Genomic DNA, 19,595 nt, shown 5'->3' on the forward strand with positions numbered 1-19,595 from the left:
GATTACTTACATTTTAAACTTTAACAGTCTTGGTTAAATAGCCAGAAGTTCGGTTCTAACAATAAATAAAGCAAACATAATATATGTAAATATTTGTTGTTACTGTATTTAAAGATGTAGATGATCTTCGATTACGGTATAACTCTAAACGGTTAAACATTAAATATTGAATTTATCTTGACGTAGCTTTTTTGCTCAATTAAGGTCCACCCTAGTAAAAATGATGAAATTTAATTTTTGTTTTACTGAAACTGTAGTTCCAAACAAAAGTTTTAGTTGTAAAGGAGTTTTCAGACAACAAGGAATTCAACTGAATTATAAGGCCCTTTTTCATTATTACCGGACTGCTAATATTATGTATAACTTCTGCTATATAGTTAGCTCTATATCCAAATTTAATAATATTTTTTTATATGTAGATAGTTATTAATAATATGGCGAGCTACTGTTTATTTTGGATGGCATTGCTTAAGAATTATTGGGACTCGATCGGTAATGATTTTGTTATTTACCTGTGGACTTTAGCTGTGACTTTCTTATGGATTTACTGGATATTTTGTGTTTCAATTGTATGGAAAAAGGTATTTATTTTTAATTACTGTTAGTATGATTGAGTAAAATATGTGAATTTATTATATAGATCAAAGAATATATATAATATTTTCTATAAAGTCGCTCTCTTTCAATAATATATCGAAAGATTCTAAAGAGTGGCTCTACATGAATATTTTAACTGTTTTTGATCAATTTGGCAAGCTTAAGAGCTATAGGCTTATTATGTATAATTATAGTTACACTATTTGAATCGATTTTGCTAAATCCGGCCGACTGTTTGTGCGTACGAACGTTGAGATCTCAAAAACTATAAATGCCAGAGTGATAATAAACAAGAGAGAACGCTATAGTCGAGTTCCCCGACTATCTGATACCCGTTACTCAGCTAGTAGAAGTGCGAAGGAGAGTCTTCAACACTGACAGTTTTTGGCGGTTTGTAGGCGTTAGAGTGGGCGTGGCAAAAAGTTTTTTGGCAAATCGATAGAAATTTACAAGACTAATACAAAAATGAAAAAATATCTAAACATTTTTCAAAAGTGTGGGCGTGGCAGCTTCGGGCGGCTTGTGGGTGTGGCAAAAAGTTTTTTGGTAAATCAATAGAAATTTACAAGACTAATACAAAAATGCAAAATATAATATAAAATATAATATAATATAATATTACAAATGGGTGCATCTGCGCTATTGGTGATGCATGTAAATAGATTGGTGGTAAGGAGCTTTTGTCTAATGGCGAGAGGCGCAGTGTTGGCCTCAAACAGCAAATTTCCTAATAGCTGAATGTACAGTTGAGTAAACTTTATTTAGGACACTTTTTGGGGCAGTTCCATATAGTGGTAAAGCGCAATCAATTTTTGATACTTTGAAAGCTTTCACTACAGAAATTAGTGTTAATGTGCTACAATTGTATTTTGGATTAGATAAGCATTTAATAATATTAAGCCGTTTCAGCAGAGCAACGACAAAAAAGTGATTTCCACTTGTGTTTATTGTTGAATATCAGGCCTAAAATTTTGAGTGAGGTAACATTGGGAAGTTGAAAGCTGTCAAAAGATACATCGTATCTGCCATGGTTTTTGTTGCATATATGCATGTGCTTATACTTTTCGGGTAAAATGATAGCACCAGAATAAGAGCACCAGTTGGCTATGTCATTGTATAGCATATCTAAATTTAATATCCCATTTTTTGTTGTATTCATTTTAAAAAGCAAGTTGACATCCTCAGCATAGGCGCTTATTTGTATTTCTTTGTGCAAAGCTATCAAATCGATAAGATTTTAGTAAGCAATGACATATAAAGGCGATCCTTGTGGGATACCATTATCGAGTGGCAGTGTGTTGGAGAAATGTTGGCCAACTCTAACTTTTATCTTCCTGTTGGTCATAAAATTGCGAACATAATTAATGATTTTGGGGCCAAGTTTCCACTTTAATAGTTTGTTGATAATCGCATGTAAACCAATTTTGTCAAATGCTTGGCAAAAGTCGAGCGAGATAATAGAAAGGTGATTCTTGGTAACCAAGGTTTTGTTAACTTGATAGTCTATAAAGAGTAGACTGTCCATAACTGATTTGCCTTTCCTAAATCCTTTTTGGCTATTGTGGGGAAGTTTGTAGTTAGTTACAAACCACCATAGCCTTCTGGCCACAATTTTATGGAGAAGTTTGGCCAGTTAAGCGAAATTGGGCGGTATGATAATGGGTCGGTTTTATCTTGGTCATGCTTGAGAATGGGAATGATTACACTAATTTTATATTGTTGCGGTATGTGGCCGCGTAGTATAAAACTATATAAGTCGATTATTTGGTGCTGGAGATTCATAGATAGAGCTTTAATCATATCGTAATTAATTCTCTCAAAGCCTGGAGTTTTTGCCTTCAGTGTGTTGCTGAATAGAATTCAATCAAGTTAACGTCAAGCTCAACTGGGAGAGCTCGGGAGTGTGTCGTGTGCTGTCTTGAATTATTTTAGTTTTGTTTTCATTAATTTGGGAGAAATTGCAATCGCGTGATTCAGATGACAAATTTTCGCAGAACAAGCCAGCTATGTTTTGTTTGTGGGTGATGAATTGGTTAGGATTGTGTGGGTGGTTTAGACAGTGATTTCCCTTGGTAGAATTTAGCCCACAAAATCGGCGGATATTACTCCATATCTTTTGTATGGACGTCTTAGGATTAATCTTCTCGGAAAACTTAGTAATTGCGTCACTTTTTGAGATTCTGAGGGGGCGCTTAAGGATCGCTGATTTTTTCCTGTAATCAATAATGTTTTTGGTGGTAATATTTCTTTTAAGAGCATGCCATGCAGTAGTTTTGGCAATGCGTAGGGTTTAGAGCTCTTTGTTCCACCAAGGTATTGACCTTTGTGCTTTTAAAGAAAATTTCGGTATGCTTTGGCGTGCACTTTTTAAAATAATATTATTGATAATGGCTGCTTCCTGATTGATATTCAGGCTATTGGGGGTTATCAGAATAAATGAGTTGGTCAGCGATTCAAACAATTTCCAGTCAGCTTTGTCAGTATTAAATGGGGATCTATTTATCATTGAGTTGTTTTGGGTGGAATGAAATAAATACGTGATGATTGGAAGATGATCACTTCCGAAAAAGTTGGTTTCTATGTATTGCCAGCTCTGCTGAGCAGAGAGTGAGGTCTATGTGTGTGAGAGTCTTGTGTGTGCTCAAGTGTGTGGGGCTCTTGTCATTAAGAATGATATAGTTCGACTGCATAATGCATTTTTCCAGGATGGTTCTTTTTTTGTTGTTAGTGGGGGAACCCCAGCTTCTATGCCACGAGTTGAAGTCCCCAGTAACTAGAGTTGGCTTGTTGTTTGAAGGCAGCCGTACTGCTTGCAAATTTTTGATATTAAACATGGATTTTGGTTGGAGGTAAGTGGAGATTATATTAATTTTTTTTGGGAGCATATCTCAATGTAGATTGCGTCAAAATCAGTGGGGAGAGAAATTTCATTGAACTGGATTTTCTTATTAATAAGTATTCCAACACCACCATAAGAAGGTGATCAGTTGAGTTTAAGAAAAAGATATTTTGTGGAAATAGGGTACATTGAGTTGAATCTAAGATGAGTCTCTTTCAAAGTTAATATATAAGAGTTTGATGTTCTTTTATTATTGTTTGCAGCTCAGTAGTTATTGACATAGCCATTTATGTTCCATTGTAAAATTTTTAGAGACATAAGATTCGTAGGGAATTAGATAAATGTTATTAGAGACGGAGTTAAGATGGTATGCAGATGTCTGGAGGCCTACACTCTCCGACATGGACTACAGTGAGTACCGGTGTAATTCAGAGCCACTTCCCCTCCCCCGCCAAGAGTCAGTCCCCACGCCTAGTGCAAATCGATTGATTTGCCGGCACCGGGAGGAGCGCTCGGCGGAGAAAGGAGAGCGGACTCAGTGAACTACGGCAGTTCATTGAATCAGATTTATGCGTTGAATCGTGGTTAGTGGGATTGTCTTTCCTATTATAATTAGTTGATATGTTGGTCTTAACTATACTGGAGAACATTGATCCGTCGTGGGCGTGCCTGGAGTTGTAGATTGAAATAGCCATTTTAACGTCGACTTTTTCAAGAGTTTTTATGGCTTGGATATCTTGCTGCTTGACAAAGATCCTCTGTAAATTAAAGAGTGGTTACTGTCGGGTAACTTGGCGTCGTTGCAGTGAACGCAAAGATGTTGGAGATGCGTCCGAACCGGAAGCAATTGTTGCAGCGAAGTGGTGAAGGTATGTAGGCCCGGACCTTAACTGATGGACCTTAACTCTGGAGATGAGACAGATGCGAAAGTAAGGATGACTAAACCAGTATCGACTTGAACTTCATTCTGTTTTTTTTTTTTTTTTGACATCACATATGTGTAACGAACACGACTTTTTATCTACGCCCGAGAGTCTTCTCTGTCTAACTAACTTGCCGGCTAGGTTTAGGGCTGGGGTGGGTTGTTTTGACTCTCGAATTGTTGTAAACCGTTCCTCCCTCAGGCGACCTTCTATATATTTACTGAATCATATTAATCTCCATTGTGATTATCTTCATTTAATTATTATTCGTTGAATACATTCTAGTAACTTAGTAATAATAAATATAAAATAAAAGTGTTCTTCATTGAATTTTAAATTTCAATTGTTGCTTCAAAACTATCGTACTATATTAAAATTTATTACATTAATTGTCGCTTAATTCTAATCAGTATTTACTATTTTCACGTTGATATTCAAGCTACGTGTAATTTGTCGGACGCTAGTTCCTGGAGGAAACATAATAATAATCGCGGCTAGGCCGTACTTACGAAAGATCCCACGAAGTCAGCAGGCCTGATGACGTCCGATGTTAGGTTGATTTATGCGTTAATAGTGATTTTCTGAACAAATGCTCTCTACAGGCTCAAGGTCCAACAATACGTTCACGTTAAAGCTACATCTAATGTTCGGCTAAACCAACTTTCAACCTTAAACCGAATGCTAACAAAATTTAATTGAATTTAAACCTTTTAATAACGAAAAAGAGCTTTGTTCAATTGATCACATGTCGCAGATACATTGCAGGGGGTGTTGCGATCAGCGCGTGTGGGCAGATTCCGCCCTCATGATGATCCGCATGTGGAATGCGGCGTCCGCTTGGGTGTGCACGTGACGCGCTAAATGCAACCGAGGACTTCGCTCGTGCCCAGTTTTGAATTTCAATGCCTGTGTCCATTAATAACCTTAATTAGAAGGCTGATCCCAAACTGTACAGAATCCACATACCTGATTTAGTTGAAAAAAAGAATCACGAGATTCTGTCTGAATCGGTGCTTCAGCTGGTCTTTACGATTTGCACGCAACTTGTTGAACACGCGGTTTTAATTAAATTCGCACAAGCAATACGTTATACGTCTTTCTTAATTCAGATCAGTATAACAAGAGACCGAACTGACGCCGACAATAAAGGCGGTAAGCTTTTAACAGCCGCAGAGTTGCATTTCGGGTGATCTCGCGTTAGGAAATGTTAATTACTTATCCTAGACAAAAGTTGTAGGATTGCCATATCAATTACCTGGAACTCCACTAGTTATCGCTTTAGATAATAAATCGAAATCTTGAATTCTTGAAAATGGTTTAAAACCACCCTCACACCAACAGATTTAAAGTCAGTCTATTGACTCGAGTTTAAAACTGGAAAAAGGGTGGTTAGCTTCTGCATTCCCAAATGTCTTTGGGTACAACGAGTTTTCTATTCGTTTTTTTACTCTTGCCTTACCACCTAAGGGTACTAATTGGCGTTGAAATGTTCTGCCAGTTTGCTTATCGAAAAAGTCCGCTTAATAACCAGCTGTCCTAGTTGAAAACATCGTGGTCGGCTGCGAAGGTCATAAACTTTCTTATTCTGCACATAATCCTTTTCCATGTGGCGATGAATGCTTGAACGAATTTTGTCGAACTCATCGGGCCGCCTTACTTGTGCCGTATTATCCTCCAGCAGGCAGAGGTTTCTAAGAACGTCATAATCCTTTCCATTAGTGACCATGTGTTGGCCATACACTACCATATAGGGTGACTGTCCGATTGGTTAGTGTATGCTATTACGCAGGAACAAGTTTATGCTGTTCTTATATTGATCCCAATCCCGTTGGTCCGATCGAATGTACGTACGCAAGGCTGCGTTAATAGACCATAAGCGGTCAGAAACGAAACAAACTCATGGCCTTTAAATTGAGTGCCATTGTCGCTTACTAATGTTCCCGGCACTCCTATGCAAGAGAAAATATCCTCCCTAAGGTCATTACCTTCGGTGTGAATTTCTTTACAGGTTTGAGGAATGTAAATTTCGAAAAGTGATCAAAGATTGTGAAGATTCCAATATTTCCTGGTTTAGATCGCGGGAAGGGTCCTATAAAATCAACGTACTGCTTTTGAAAGGGCCGATGCGTAACGACTGGAGATCCCATCGGTGGCTTTTTCGATCGCGTGGGATATTTTGAAGTCTGACACAGTTCACACTTGCCTATAAAATCCCATACGTCAACAACCATACGTGACCAGTATAAATACCTTCGGATATGTTCCAGAGTTTTAGCGATCCCGCGATGAGCAGCTACTGGTTGACAGTGCGCAGATTCCAAAACGGATTGTCTAAGACCAACCGGAACAAACAGCTTCCACTCGGTGTCGATATCTCCTTCCAGTGATGGAAATTTGGGACGATGATATAAATACTTATCAATAACTTGATAATCGGGAATAGCAGCCTTTAAAAATGTTTCTTTTAACTCTAGATATTACTTGTCTAACAATGCGGAAGAGTCTAATTCGATTGCAGGGACATTTTCAATGTCATTGGCTGAGATATCGGTTTCTACTTCGTGTGCTCGTGAGAGCGCATCTGCCACCATATTTTGTGATCCTTTCCTGTTTGTTCCTATGTGCCCACTTACGACTGGCATACGGGTTTTACGGGTGTCCATCGATGGACATACGAAATTTCTTTATTTGCCACTGCCAAACATCCCAACTCAGTCACCAAGTAGTTTTGCTGAGATTGGTTTAGTTTCTTTGACATATAAGCTATCGGAAGCTCGTTTCCCTCGTCGTCAAGCTGTGCTAATACTGCACCAATACCATAGGAAGACGCATCGCATTGGATGATGAATGGTCGGTGGTAATTGGGATGTCGAAGAAAGGGTGCCGAACACAGTTTGGATTTTATCGCCCTAAAAGATTCTTGGGCAGCATCAGTCCATTCGAAGACCTTTCCTTTCAGTCGGTCAGAGAGTGCCGCAGTCACTGAGTAGTTTGAGAAAAGGTCTATTAAGGCTGTTTAAAGACGTGTCTGATGGGGTTGGAATATTCTGTCCGAGGCTGGGCTCCAAGCAAACATTCCAATCATCCGAATTAGGCTTTAGTGACGGACATCCGGTCTCGGACGGCTCCGGACATCCACGTTGGAGTTTTTCGAAGTCGGTTTACAAGCTGGACAACTAGTCTTGTACGTGTCCAGTTTCCCACATCCATAACAAAATACACGACAAATTTGCGATTGACACATGCTAGAGTTCGTGTCTTAGCTCGGGCTTCAGATTTCTCTTGACCGAATCTACTAGGTCGGAATCCGACAATCGGATAGGGTATCTGCAATCTGCAATCGCCAACATCGAGTACAAAAAATCGTCGAAGCTTTCATTCTGTTTCTGCATTCGTCGCACAGTGGCGCATTAGATACAAATGCTATACTAAAATATAGTTTTTGATGACAACGGATCGTTACGTGGGATATCGCATTCGACAGTTAATAGTTCAAAAGGGTTGAATCCAAAAACGGATTAAAATCGTTTCAGTATTTTAGAAGTTACACGTGTTCAAAGTTGAACCTTTTTTGGGTTTTAAAAAAGCAGGTATTTTTTGTAGAAAAATCTGACTTTGCGGTCGATTTTTAGGTAAAATATGTAACCGACCGGCTTGGTTATGGTTTCTATGGAAATCTCGGTAAAATAAATATATAATATTCTTTGCAAGTGCTGGAATACCTGTTTTACCGAAGTACTAATTTTCACATATTTTTCAACTTTGATGGAGAATATAAATCGATTCCCTACCATTCCCTGGGTTTGGAGTATGAGCTGTTGTTCTTGAATATGTTCTTTATCAGAATCAAAGATCAGTACCCCCCACGTCCCACCCCGAATTTCCTAGGCAAAAGATACTTTCAACTCAGCGTAAAAAACGCGCGGCTTAGTGAAAATTCAGCTACAAGCGCACTTGCTGCGCAGTACGAAACTGTATGGCGGGCATACATATTTTCTATATTGGCGGCTTGTTTTTCAATCCCTGACTTTGTAATGATTTTAAAGGAATGTGTGTTATCTTTAGCTTTATATCGTCTGATACAAAAGTAGTTCTTTTGTAAATATATCCATCCCTGATTTGTAGATCGGGAAATCTTGATCGATTGTTTGGTATTGTCTTTATTAAGTCCAAGTATTCCGTGGATTTGAAATGTGGAGAATCTACGTCAACTATGGGTCCATTTTGACAAAATTCATCGATGGCTGGGTCGTTCTGTATGCATAAGGAGTCTGCAACGACGTTCTGAAAACCGCTACGATGTTTTATAGTGAACGTAAACGCTCTCAACTTCATTGACCATCCTTCTGCCGCATCAGCCATTCAAGGGCTGCATGGTTAGCTATGACTAAGAAATCCTGGCCCTCAATATACGGAAACTGAATAGTTACGTTGCGATTTGGACAATTTTTCCATCTCCATCTCGCTCCTGAGCCAGTACGCAACCAACACCAAAAGAGCAGGCGTCACACAACAGAATAAATTGCTTGGAAAAATCATTTTTTCTTTTTTTTTCGAACTTATTGCGTTATTTATTGGATCTTCCCTTATTATGAGACTAACAATAATTATTCAAATCTTATTATATAAATTAGTTTAAGTACACTATTAAATAGTTGTATTAGTTAGAGACGGCCCTAGGATTTCTTTGCTGGGCTGGAGAATCTTTGCGCTTTAGTCTGCTGTGACTACATACACGCGTGAGCGACTTCGCGAGAGGATTTTCGTGTGCGGCGAGCTTTGCTTGAGGTTTACTCTTTCTCATCTGGATTTCCTCGTTGACGAGGTTTATGTTGAGGTCTCTATGGATGCTTTCGCTGCGTAGGTACCATGGTGCCCCAGTGATAGTTCGCAGAATCGCTGACGGAGCTCGCTGTATAATTTCAATGTTGGTTTTGAACGCGTTTCCCCATAATCGGCTGAGTATTGCGGTATCGTCAGCAAACGTAGAGGTTGTGAGCTGATAGTTTGTAGGCATGTCTGCTGTATATAAAGTGTAAAGAACAGGGCCCAGCACACTTCCTTGGGGAACTCCAGCATTGATGACGCGGTCGTGTGAAGTCGAACTGTTACACCTGATTGAGAACACTCTTTTGAAGAGATAAGATTCGAACACTTTGTGGGTATTCTGCGGAAGCAGTTTTGTTATCTTGTACATTAGTCCTTCCAGCCAGACTCGGTCAAATGCTTGTGCGACATCTAAGAATATTGCTGAGCAGTATTCCCGATGCTCAAAAGCAGTACGAATTTCGTTTGTGATGCGATTGACCTGTTCGATCGTTCCATGATTTTTGCGAAAACCAAATTGATGGGATGGTATTGTGTTTTGCATTCTTAAGTAGGGAGCTAGGAGTTTTAAAAATGCCTTCTCAAACAGTTTCGAGAGACACGATAGGAGACTGATTGGTCTGTAGGATGAGGGTTACGTTTTGTCTTTGCCTGGTTTGGGAATCATCACTATGACCGCCTTTTTCCACCTTTGGGGATAGTATCCAAGTTTCGTAATAGCGTTAAAGAGATTGCATAAGGTCAGAACCGCACACGGTGGGAGTTCTATGATAATTTTTGGTGTCACCAAGTCGTATCCAGGTGATTTTTTTGGGCTCAAGATCTTTTATTATAGATGCTATCTCACGTTGACTAAATGTTATTGGATTTATGGGTGGCTGGATTTTAATTGCTACAGGTAAGACAAATGAGTTGCTAGCAGTATTTGGTTGGAATACGCCTTGAAGGTGATCGGCGAATGCACTTGCTCTATCTTGTTCGCTGCGTATCCAGCTTCCTGAGGGGCCTCGCCGTGGAACGACTGTTTCTGCTGGTGGCTGAATATTTTTGTGTGCTTTCCACAAAGGGTTCTTCTTGCTGGTGGGCGATAGTTGTTCGATATATAGATGCTAGGCGTTTGCTTCCTCAAGCTTAAGTGCCCTGGTTAGTCTACGTGTTGCTATTTTTAGCTGTTAATTAGCCTTTGGGGATCTGTGATTCTGCCATTCTCTTCTTAGTCTTCGTTTTTCAAGTACTAGCTGTTCGATTTCGCGAGTTGTCTTGGTATGATTTGTCATTTTGTGTGTGTCTGGAGGGGTAGAGGCCTTGGCTGCAGCAACAAGATTTTCCTCCATCGATTCGGTCAGGCGGTCAATATCATCATGGGTAGACACTGTTTGAGTTGGTACCATGTGTGTACAAACATATTTCGTGTACCTTGCCCAGTTGGTCCTGTTGCCTGTCAGCCAATGAGATCCGGGAGCTTATTTGGATCTGCTGGCCAGTATGTAGGCCTACCCGGAGTGACATAATCGAGCTTATTTCGTGGCTTAATGAGCTCGTTGTAAAGTTGTTTGCCCTTTGGGTTTAAAAGGCGTGAACGCCAGTGCGTGTGCTTGGCATTGTAGTCACCAGCCGCTATGAATCGCTCCCCGAGTGAGTTGAAAAATTCCAAGAATTGGTCCTCAGAAACTGCAAAACGAGGTGGGCAGTACACTGCGGCCAGAGTGACGGGCCGATGCTAGATTGCATGCTTATGGAAGTGGATTGCAGGTAGTCCGTCTCAGTTCTATTATGAAGGTGGTGTTTGATGCGACCTCTGATAAGTATGCCAGTGCCGCCATGGGCTTTTCCGTCCGGATGGTTAGCGGCGTAGAATAGGTATCCTGGAACATGGAAGTTGTGCTTGTCTGTAAGATGTGTCTAGGAGAGGAGCATGACGTCAATATTTTTTTCGGATAGGAACTGGGCAAGTTCGAATTTATGCCGTGAAACGCCATTCGCGTTCCACATAGAATATATGCTGTATCAGCATATTTTGGTTTCTCATAATCTCTTGCATTGTGGTTTGCATGAATGTCATAAATTCTTTTAAGGAGTGCGATCGTCATCGTTTCAATGCCAGTTGATATATGCTGCGTTTGATCGTTCGAAGTAGTTATTTCCTGTTCTTCCCGTGTTATTGGATTCACGCTTTTAATTCCGGATCTTAAGGCAGTAGCGAAGGAAACGCTAGGATTGGTACGATGTGTAGGAAGGGGTGCCGTGTAAGAGGGGCCCGATTATAGCGGAGTGTGACTGATGTGTGTGGCCTGAGCTCGTGTTGATTCTCCGTGTTTGATAAGGCGGTTCTTTAGTTCCTTATATAGCACACAGCCACGCCAATTCGCTGTGTGACTTCCACCGCAGTTGCTGCACATTTTAACAGAGCTGTCTTCCTTGTTCTTATGACAGTTCGCTGTGCTGTGGGCTTCACTACAGACTACGCAGATAGAGTTCAGTGTACAGGCTTACTTAGTGTGGCCATATTATTGGCAGTTAGTGCACTGCACTGGGCGGTTCCGCTTGTGTGGCTCGTCTACTGTGATACGCCCATGCAATAGAAGCTGTAACTTGTAGATTGGGTGAACTTCATTTTTTTTTAGTATCTGGCTCTCTGGCTCCAACACGATTTTGAACATTGGTTGTGGTTCCTTATTTTTGTTAAGTATGTTCATGACCAGTTTTGCATTAAAGTTCTTTTCCTTGAGCGCTTCTACGATTTCAGTGGTCGAAACAGTTGCCTCAATCGATTTGAGAACAACCTGTAGGCCCCTTGCGCTTTTTAGTTGGTATGTATAAAAGTTTTTTCCTGCATCGTCCAGGAATTTGGTTAGGAGACGATGGCTAGCCTCGGTTTGAGTTTGAACTTTTGTTTCATTAATGTTCCCTTTTCTTAGGGGGATTATGTAGAACGAGTTTTCTCCTATTAATGTCGCTATTTTGTTCACTAAGGCACTTGAGCTTTTTTCGCGAATATATATTGGAGGAGGCTTAACCTTCTTAGGTTCCTCTTTGGATGACTTTGCCGTTTGTACACTTTCATCAGTAGAATTTGCTAGAAGGTCAAATCTGTTGGTGTCTGCTGGCGTTTTATTAGTGACATCGTCTCGTGTAATTTTTGCCTTATTTTCGGATTGTTGATTTTCATTATTTTGAGGGCTGAGTTTTCTTTTAATTGTTATGTAGCGATTTATTCCAGTCCGTATGGTCGACCCGGCGTTCTTGTTTATGTTTTGGTTTTCTGCTAGCACAGCGGAACCGTTAAGCTGCGTTTTTGTTTTGATCGCTGGCTCAGGGCGAGCAAGTACTTGCGTCGATGAAATTGAGCGAGCCGATGATACCGTTCCAGTTGTTGTTGTGATTGCAGTTGCAGTGGTTGTTGTTGTCACAGTATTAGTCACCGTAGGCAAGCGTAAAGAAATTTCGCTAGTGTTTGGTGCTTGCGGGTTTTGTGACGAAGCTAGTAATGAGGGAGAGCAAGAAGAAGTACGTGTTGTTTCGTTGCAATGAGAGCCGGCGGTCGTCTTGCTTGCGTTGACGCTGAGCGCGAACGTCGTTCTGACTCATAGTTGTTGTTTTTATTTGCTTTTTTTTTGTTTTTGGTCTTTTGTTTGAAGATGTAAACAAAAAAAATGTATGTATTCGAGCACAGTGCGTCTCTTTCGCTTTCGATTTATTTATTTGTTCTATATTAATCACCATTCACTTCACTCAAATTAACCGATACGGAGCTCGATTAAAAACACGTCTTCACACGTCAACGAACGGCGTCTATCTGGTGTTATGAGAATTGGCTAGGCAGTAAGACATGATTTCAAGTTTTCAAAAGCGGTTTGAGCCTCTTCGGAAAACTTATAGTGGCAAAGTTTTCTACAAACGCACGTAAAAGCATATGGGATTCAAAGTCCTCGGACAAAACTAATAAGTCGTTCACATAAACAAATACTCTATTCCTAAGATGAGCTGGAATGACTCGATCCATAAGACGACAAAGAGTTTGGGCCGCTTTACAGAGACCAAAGGGCATCATTTTATACTGATATAGCGGTCTATTCGGTATTGTAAACGCAGTGTATTGCTTAGAATTTTCGTCGAGCGGTATCTGCCAGTATGCATGCTTCATGTCGATACCACTTATGAATTTAGCTGGTGGTAACCGGCTTAATATGCCGTCTATATGAGGTAGAGGATATGCGTCCCGCTGAGTAACCTTGTTTACCTCTCTAGAATCAAGACATAGACGGTTCTTGTCTCCTTTCTTTACTAACACGCAATTACTGCTCCAAGCGCTAGTTGACTCTTCGATAACATCTAAAGCTAGCATGTTATCCACTTCAGCGAACATCAGCTTTTCAATGGCAGGTAAAACTGGCCAATGCCGTTGTTTAACAGGACTCGCATTTCCTATATCAATGCTATGTGTGGACAAGGTAGTACGACCTAAATCTTCAGAAGCAAAGGATGGAAATGTTTTTATTACTGTCTCCAGCTGAAGTCTTTCTCTTTCGTTTAGCTCATGATATTTTGGTCGGATTGGTCAATGGTCGGATTGCTCGTAATTTTATTAAGTAATCCAAACTTTTGCCAAAAATCAATAGATCCTGTTAATGTTCTGGTATTATAAATAATTCAAGATTGTCTATCGCATCTCCATACTTAATGGAAGTTGTAAGTTTTGACACTACTTTGCTTTTAGTTCCGTTCGCAGCGCGAATTTCGCCAGAACATTTTTTTACGTTGTTGTGTTTTAGGAAGTTCTGAGCAGCTAATCCGCCTACACAACTTATTGTTGCTCCAGAATCTAATAAAGCCTTGTAAGTTTGACCCTCTATATTGATATCCTTATAGAGTCTTTGGTCAGAAATAAGTTTCTGTCGGTCACGACGAACCTTCTTTCAAAATTCTCTCAATCGGCTAGTACATCGTCTGGGTTTTAAATGAGTCCCTATACTATCTACTTTACCAAATATTTCTCTACGCTTATTATTGTAATTTTGAATTCTTATGTGTAAGGGTATAAAAGAATAATGAATATCAGGCTGACCTAAAGGTTCTACCTCCTGAAATTCACGGGCTTCAGTGGTTGACTTTGACTTAGCAACTTCTGAATCTACGGATGTATCTTGTTGCTCACAGAAACATCCTTTTGTCGGTTTCCCGGATTACAGTTTGGACAAGTCGTCTTGTATTTTTCTTTAAGTCCGCAACCGTAACAAAATATAATTCTTTTAGCCATACAATTACAAATCTGTGGCCTTGTTTGTCACAATTCCAACAAGTTTTGGTATTTCGACGTTGAATTTGGTTTACCTCTTCACCTACTCTTACTAAATCTGTCTCCTGTTCTTCGGGGATTATCGCAGTAGCGATAGGGTTTTGGCTTAAACGTCCTGAGATGGTTATAAAACTGTTCATGCCTGCGCACTTCGTATCGGAGTTGTGTTCTGTTTGGGATTTTAAGATGCAGCAACTCATGATGTAAGCTAGGCTTCGAATTTCTAACCAATAACGCAACTAACTGTGCTTCGGAAACTCAATTTTGCAGTCTGTCAATCAACCGTTCCATGGTTTCCTGGAAATCTTCAAATGCTTCATTTTCTCCTTGCTTGCGTTTTCGGATTCCCTCCCAAATATCATAATCTGTCTCTATATCTTCAAATCTCTTCCTAAATTCGCCACAAAATGTGTTCCAATCGAAATTTGGATTGTTTCGATGAAACTTCCAATACCAATCGCTTGCTTTTCCTGCAAACAAAAGGTACAAATGGTCACATAGAAGTCCATAATCATTACATAAATTTTTTTTTGGTAAGTGAGCATATCATGTAAATGAATTCATCTATCCTGATGCTTGTTTTGCTACCATCGAACTCTAATCCCCATTTTTGAATAATTCCTGATACTTTTTCCGGGCTAACATATGCACTGTTTACGCTTGCTCCTGTTTGCGCCTCTTTCTTCTACATTATTGGGTAAATTTTGATTGCTCAAATCTGTATTTGGTTGAGTACTAAGAGCCATACTGGGGTCGTTTGAGGTTCTGTTAAGATCCTATCCAAATTTCCTCTGTATGTATTTCTTGTAGACACTACTCGTCTAGGAGGTGTACCTCGGATCCTGCCTGATCTGGTATTTCTCCTTAATGGGAAAATATCATTATTATTCTGGCATTCCCTTACGCCGCATGTACCAGCTGTTGCAGCATTTAATTCAGCGAACAGAGTGTTAATAGAGTGAGATAAATTCGATTCGTTGCAATCAGCTTTGCAAATTGGACATGTTTTTGTACTTTTTAAGTGATTTATAGTGCACTTTTTATGAAATGTATGCCGGAACGATGTTGTTGCTGACAAAACGGTTGGTGCTAAGATTTATTTACATATGGCACAGCTATTAAACAGTTAAAACCGTGTGAAACTTTAAATACAATACCTGCACCATGCTTAGCTGCCATATTATTGTTATTAGGATATGTTGTAATTATTTGGTTTGTCTTTCTTTATGTCGATCACTTCTATCAAAAACTTAGTTGTATCTCTATTTGTTAATGGATTGTAGCTGGTCTATTGCCTCATGCTTTTGTTTACTTGAAAATCGGACACTATACGGTTTTATTGAAGTGTAAGTATTCGCCGTAGGTCGGGTTTCTTTTAGCTTAGGATAGTACGAAACGCTACTACATTTAATAAGTGCGTCTTATTCAAAACAATATTCAAAACTCTACTGTTGATTAATAAAAGAAATGGCTTTATATTGATACGACGGATACACGCCGTCACGTGTAAAGATAAGCTACAGATTCTGATAAATATTGGGAATTTTGGATGTAATTAATTCCCTAAGTCTTTACCCTCCCTACCATGAAAATGCTACTTAAAATGTTTACATTGTCCCTTGGCCAAGTTCAAAATAACTCTACCACATATTTAAGAAAGTGTTCAACATAAGTACTCGACAAACCATTAAATTTATTTTACAAACTAACAAATTTTAACCTACGCATAATTATCCTAGTCTTTCTCTAACTCTTCATTTTCATTTATATTTAGTGAGTAAAATAAGGTATATAAAAGTAAAGTATAAAGCAAATAGATATAAGTAATTGAATATAAAAAAAAGAGAGAACGGTATAGTCGAGTTCCCCTACTATTAGATACCCGTTACTCAGCAGCTAAATTTAAAAAACAATAAATATGCCTTCGTATATGTACGAAACTTTTCGCCGCTCGAATTAGCTTCCGATTAAAATTTAGAAATCCGTACCCAGGGAACACCACGTGGAGGCCGTTGAGTTACAACGGGGTCGTTTAAACCAAAATCAATTTTGGGGACCTACGAGTTTTTAAACTGAAAAATTTATAAAACTCCATGTTCCCCAAAAATTTTGTTTGCCCGTAGCATACGGAGGCATATATATTTTTAGTATTAAATTTAATATTTAAAAAATGAATTAAAAATTAAATTAAATTAGCAAACTTAATTAAAAATATTAATTATTTTTTTAAGGTTTTTTGTTTTTAAATTAAAATAAATTATTAGACTTATTTTAAAATATTAATTATTTTTGTAGGCTTTTTTTGTTGTTATTTATTTTTTTGTGCTTTTGTTTTTTAATTTAATAATAAATACATCTAATAACTAAAAAAAAATAAATAAAATTATCATACTTATTTAAAAATATACATTTTTTTTTTAGCCTTTTTTTGTTTTTTTTTTTTAAATTTAATAATGAATACATCTAATAACTAAATAACTAAAAAATGCAAAAATAAATACCTGTTTAGTTTATATAAAAAACAACAAAACCTAATCTGCCTCCCTAACGCTAACTACTATACCACTGTGGTAACTATATGTGGTCTCAAATGTGCGCGCAGTGGCCCGATTATCGAAAATATTGGAAAACGCCCAATCAATATGCGTATTGCTATTGGTTGTAGACGAATTCAAATCTAGCAACGAACTAAAACCCTTTACATTTACTAAAAAATCGAAAATTTGATTGCAGCAGACAGAGATGGAGTGGAGGCACAAGTTAAAATCTCCTAACATTAAACAATTACTATTTAAAAATGTGTGCTGCTGAAATAACTCCTTAAATTCAGTTTCAAACTTTATTAAGGTATAGGTCGGACTTTTATATAAAACAAGAATCCCTAAATATCGGTACTTAAGAATAGCAAACTTAAACACTGGAGAGGCTAAATTTAAAAGATTTGAAAAAAATCGACCACTTGAGCAAAGACTAACATTCTCAAATAGTTCGTTTCGAATAAAAACGAGAATGCCTCTTTTTGGTCGGGCTCCGCTAGCAACTGACTGGCAATCTAATCTCACTGCTGTGGTAAAGCCAGTAACTCTCTGCATGCTGGAGTTAGTGTGAACGACCACTTTACTGTTCCTTGACTTTTATGCCTTATTAGCCTTATTGCCTTATTAGAATTAATTTGAAAACTTTTTACAATTTTCGAAATTGGCGTCCATGAAGACTCCTCCCAATGTCTGCGCTTGAAAAGCGCATTTACTCCTATGCTTTCATCTAATAATTGTATCCAAAGAAGATCTGGAGTGTTGGACGTACTGAAGCCTATCCCTCTAAGAACACCAGTGGATCCGTTTACGAGACCATCTGATGTATCTACATTGACCGTCATCATATATTTGGCAGTGGTTTTTAAAGTGAGCGAGGTACATAATCCTTGTGTCTCAGATGTTTTTAGGGACCTAGCTTGTTCCAGACATCTGTTCCTCTGCGCTAAGCTTATTTGAGCGGACTTTACTGAGTCTAAAGCTTCCGAGAGAAATTGAGCAGTGAGTATCGAGTTAAGCTTCTCCCTATTGTACCGATCTGTGAATTGAGTCATTTGGAATTTGACTTTCATCGGAAATTCTAGATCTAAGCAAGCTAATATCATCAGACGTCATTTGGCCGGATGCCATGTTATTAAGTGCAATTGCAAAAGGTTGGTCATCTCGCTGTCGCATTATCTCTGTGAGTTCAAAAAACCTAAAAGGACTCCACAGATACGATCCAAATATAGCACTGTATGGATCATGCGACGGGGCCTGAAAAATCCAGCGATCACATACGGGCCGCAACTGTCTAAGATCGCCGAACACGATAACCGAAATACCTCCGAAAGGAGTTTCAACATTAGAAAAAATTTGCTTTAGGCGAGAGTCCAAATGAGAAAACATTGTTGCACCGACCATAGAAATTTTGTCTATTATAAGAATTTTAAGATCAATAAATCTTGAACGAAGGGTATTCAACAAATCAGGACTTAAACTTCTAAATGCGGACCCAGCCTGATTTACAGGGAGGGAGAACATGGAATGAAGAGTGGATCCTCCGATTCCGAAAGCAGCTTTGCCTGTGGGAGCGCACAGTAAAATTTTTACCGAAGTTGGGTCGCATCCTACTCTACCATTATACTCCTTGGATAGGGACTGAAATAACGTTGATATTAATCTACTTTTGCCGACACCTGCTCCGCCACCTACGAACTCATAAAAGGTTCGATTTGTCCTTGCATTATGCAAGACATGAGTAAGGAAAGTTTTTTGCTTCAAGTTTAGTGATCTAACTAAATTGGCTAAGTTTAAAGGGGATATAAGTGGCGGAAGCTTTATTACCCGGATATTGCTATGCGGATCAACATCTAACAAACTGTTGTTTAAGTTTAAAACATTAATTTGAGAAGATATTTCAAGAATAGCTAATGCCCTAAACTCCTCATGAGGTTCGCCCTCCTCTTCTTCATTTTCTTCTATATTATCGGCTTCCAAGGCCCTTCTGAGCGCGTCTTCTAAACTATCTATGGCATTATACTTTTCAAAGTTGGCTTTAATAGCCTCCTCATTCTCTTTGTAAAATTCCTCGCAAATTTTTTGAATTAAATCTACCTGTTCGTTTCTCCACGGAGAAAAGAGCATTACTAGTGTTCTAAAATAGTTTATCCTATCTGTATTAATATTAAATGGCCTATACCTAATAATACTCGCCCTATTTCTTTACCTAATAAAAACGCTTCCATCTCGGAGCGGAAAATATATATCTCCTAAAACGTGCCTTCTTCAGTGTCATCGTCACTATTTGCCCTCTGACGAGTACTTGTACGGCTTTTAGAAAACTCGTAATTTGCTGAAAAATCGGCTAAACGCAGGCCTTCATGGAAATCTGGTATTTGTTCGTATCTATCCAGCAATCCTTTCAGAAATATGTCAGTTGAATTCTGAGGCATATTTTGAAGATCGCGTGTAGGTCTAAGCATACGAACTCGTTGTTCTGGAGGGAAGGTGTGGATATGAACGCACTTATTACTTGCTTTGGACACCGCCATTCCTAGACAAAAATACACGGCTTCCTGAGCAGATATCTCAGTGCC

General features: G+C 38.9%; 1 protein-coding gene across 2 annotated transcripts in view; it reads left to right on the plus strand.

The window, feature by feature from the left end:
- Positions 1 to 245: 245 nt before the first annotated feature.
- The window catches only part of LOC120457522 (cholesterol 7-desaturase nvd), a 137,473-nt gene continuing 118,123 nt past the window's right edge, over positions 246 to 19,595 (plus strand). The window contains exons 1-2 of one of the 2 annotated variants that reach the window (XM_039645066.1): positions 246 to 357; positions 420 to 581. In XM_039645066.1, the coding sequence (XP_039501000.1) occupies positions 435 to 581 (147 nt within the window). In that variant the 5' untranslated portion in view covers positions 246 to 357; positions 420 to 434. The remainder of the gene's footprint in view (positions 358 to 419; positions 582 to 19,595) is intronic. The other variant, XM_039645067.2, reaches the window with a different exon arrangement.

Source organism: Drosophila santomea, unplaced genomic scaffold (genome assembly GCF_016746245.2).
Source record: "Drosophila santomea strain STO CAGO 1482 unplaced genomic scaffold, Prin_Dsan_1.1 Segkk12_quiver_pilon_scaf, whole genome shotgun sequence".
Classification (NCBI taxonomy): domain Eukaryota; kingdom Metazoa; phylum Arthropoda; class Insecta; order Diptera; family Drosophilidae; genus Drosophila; species Drosophila santomea.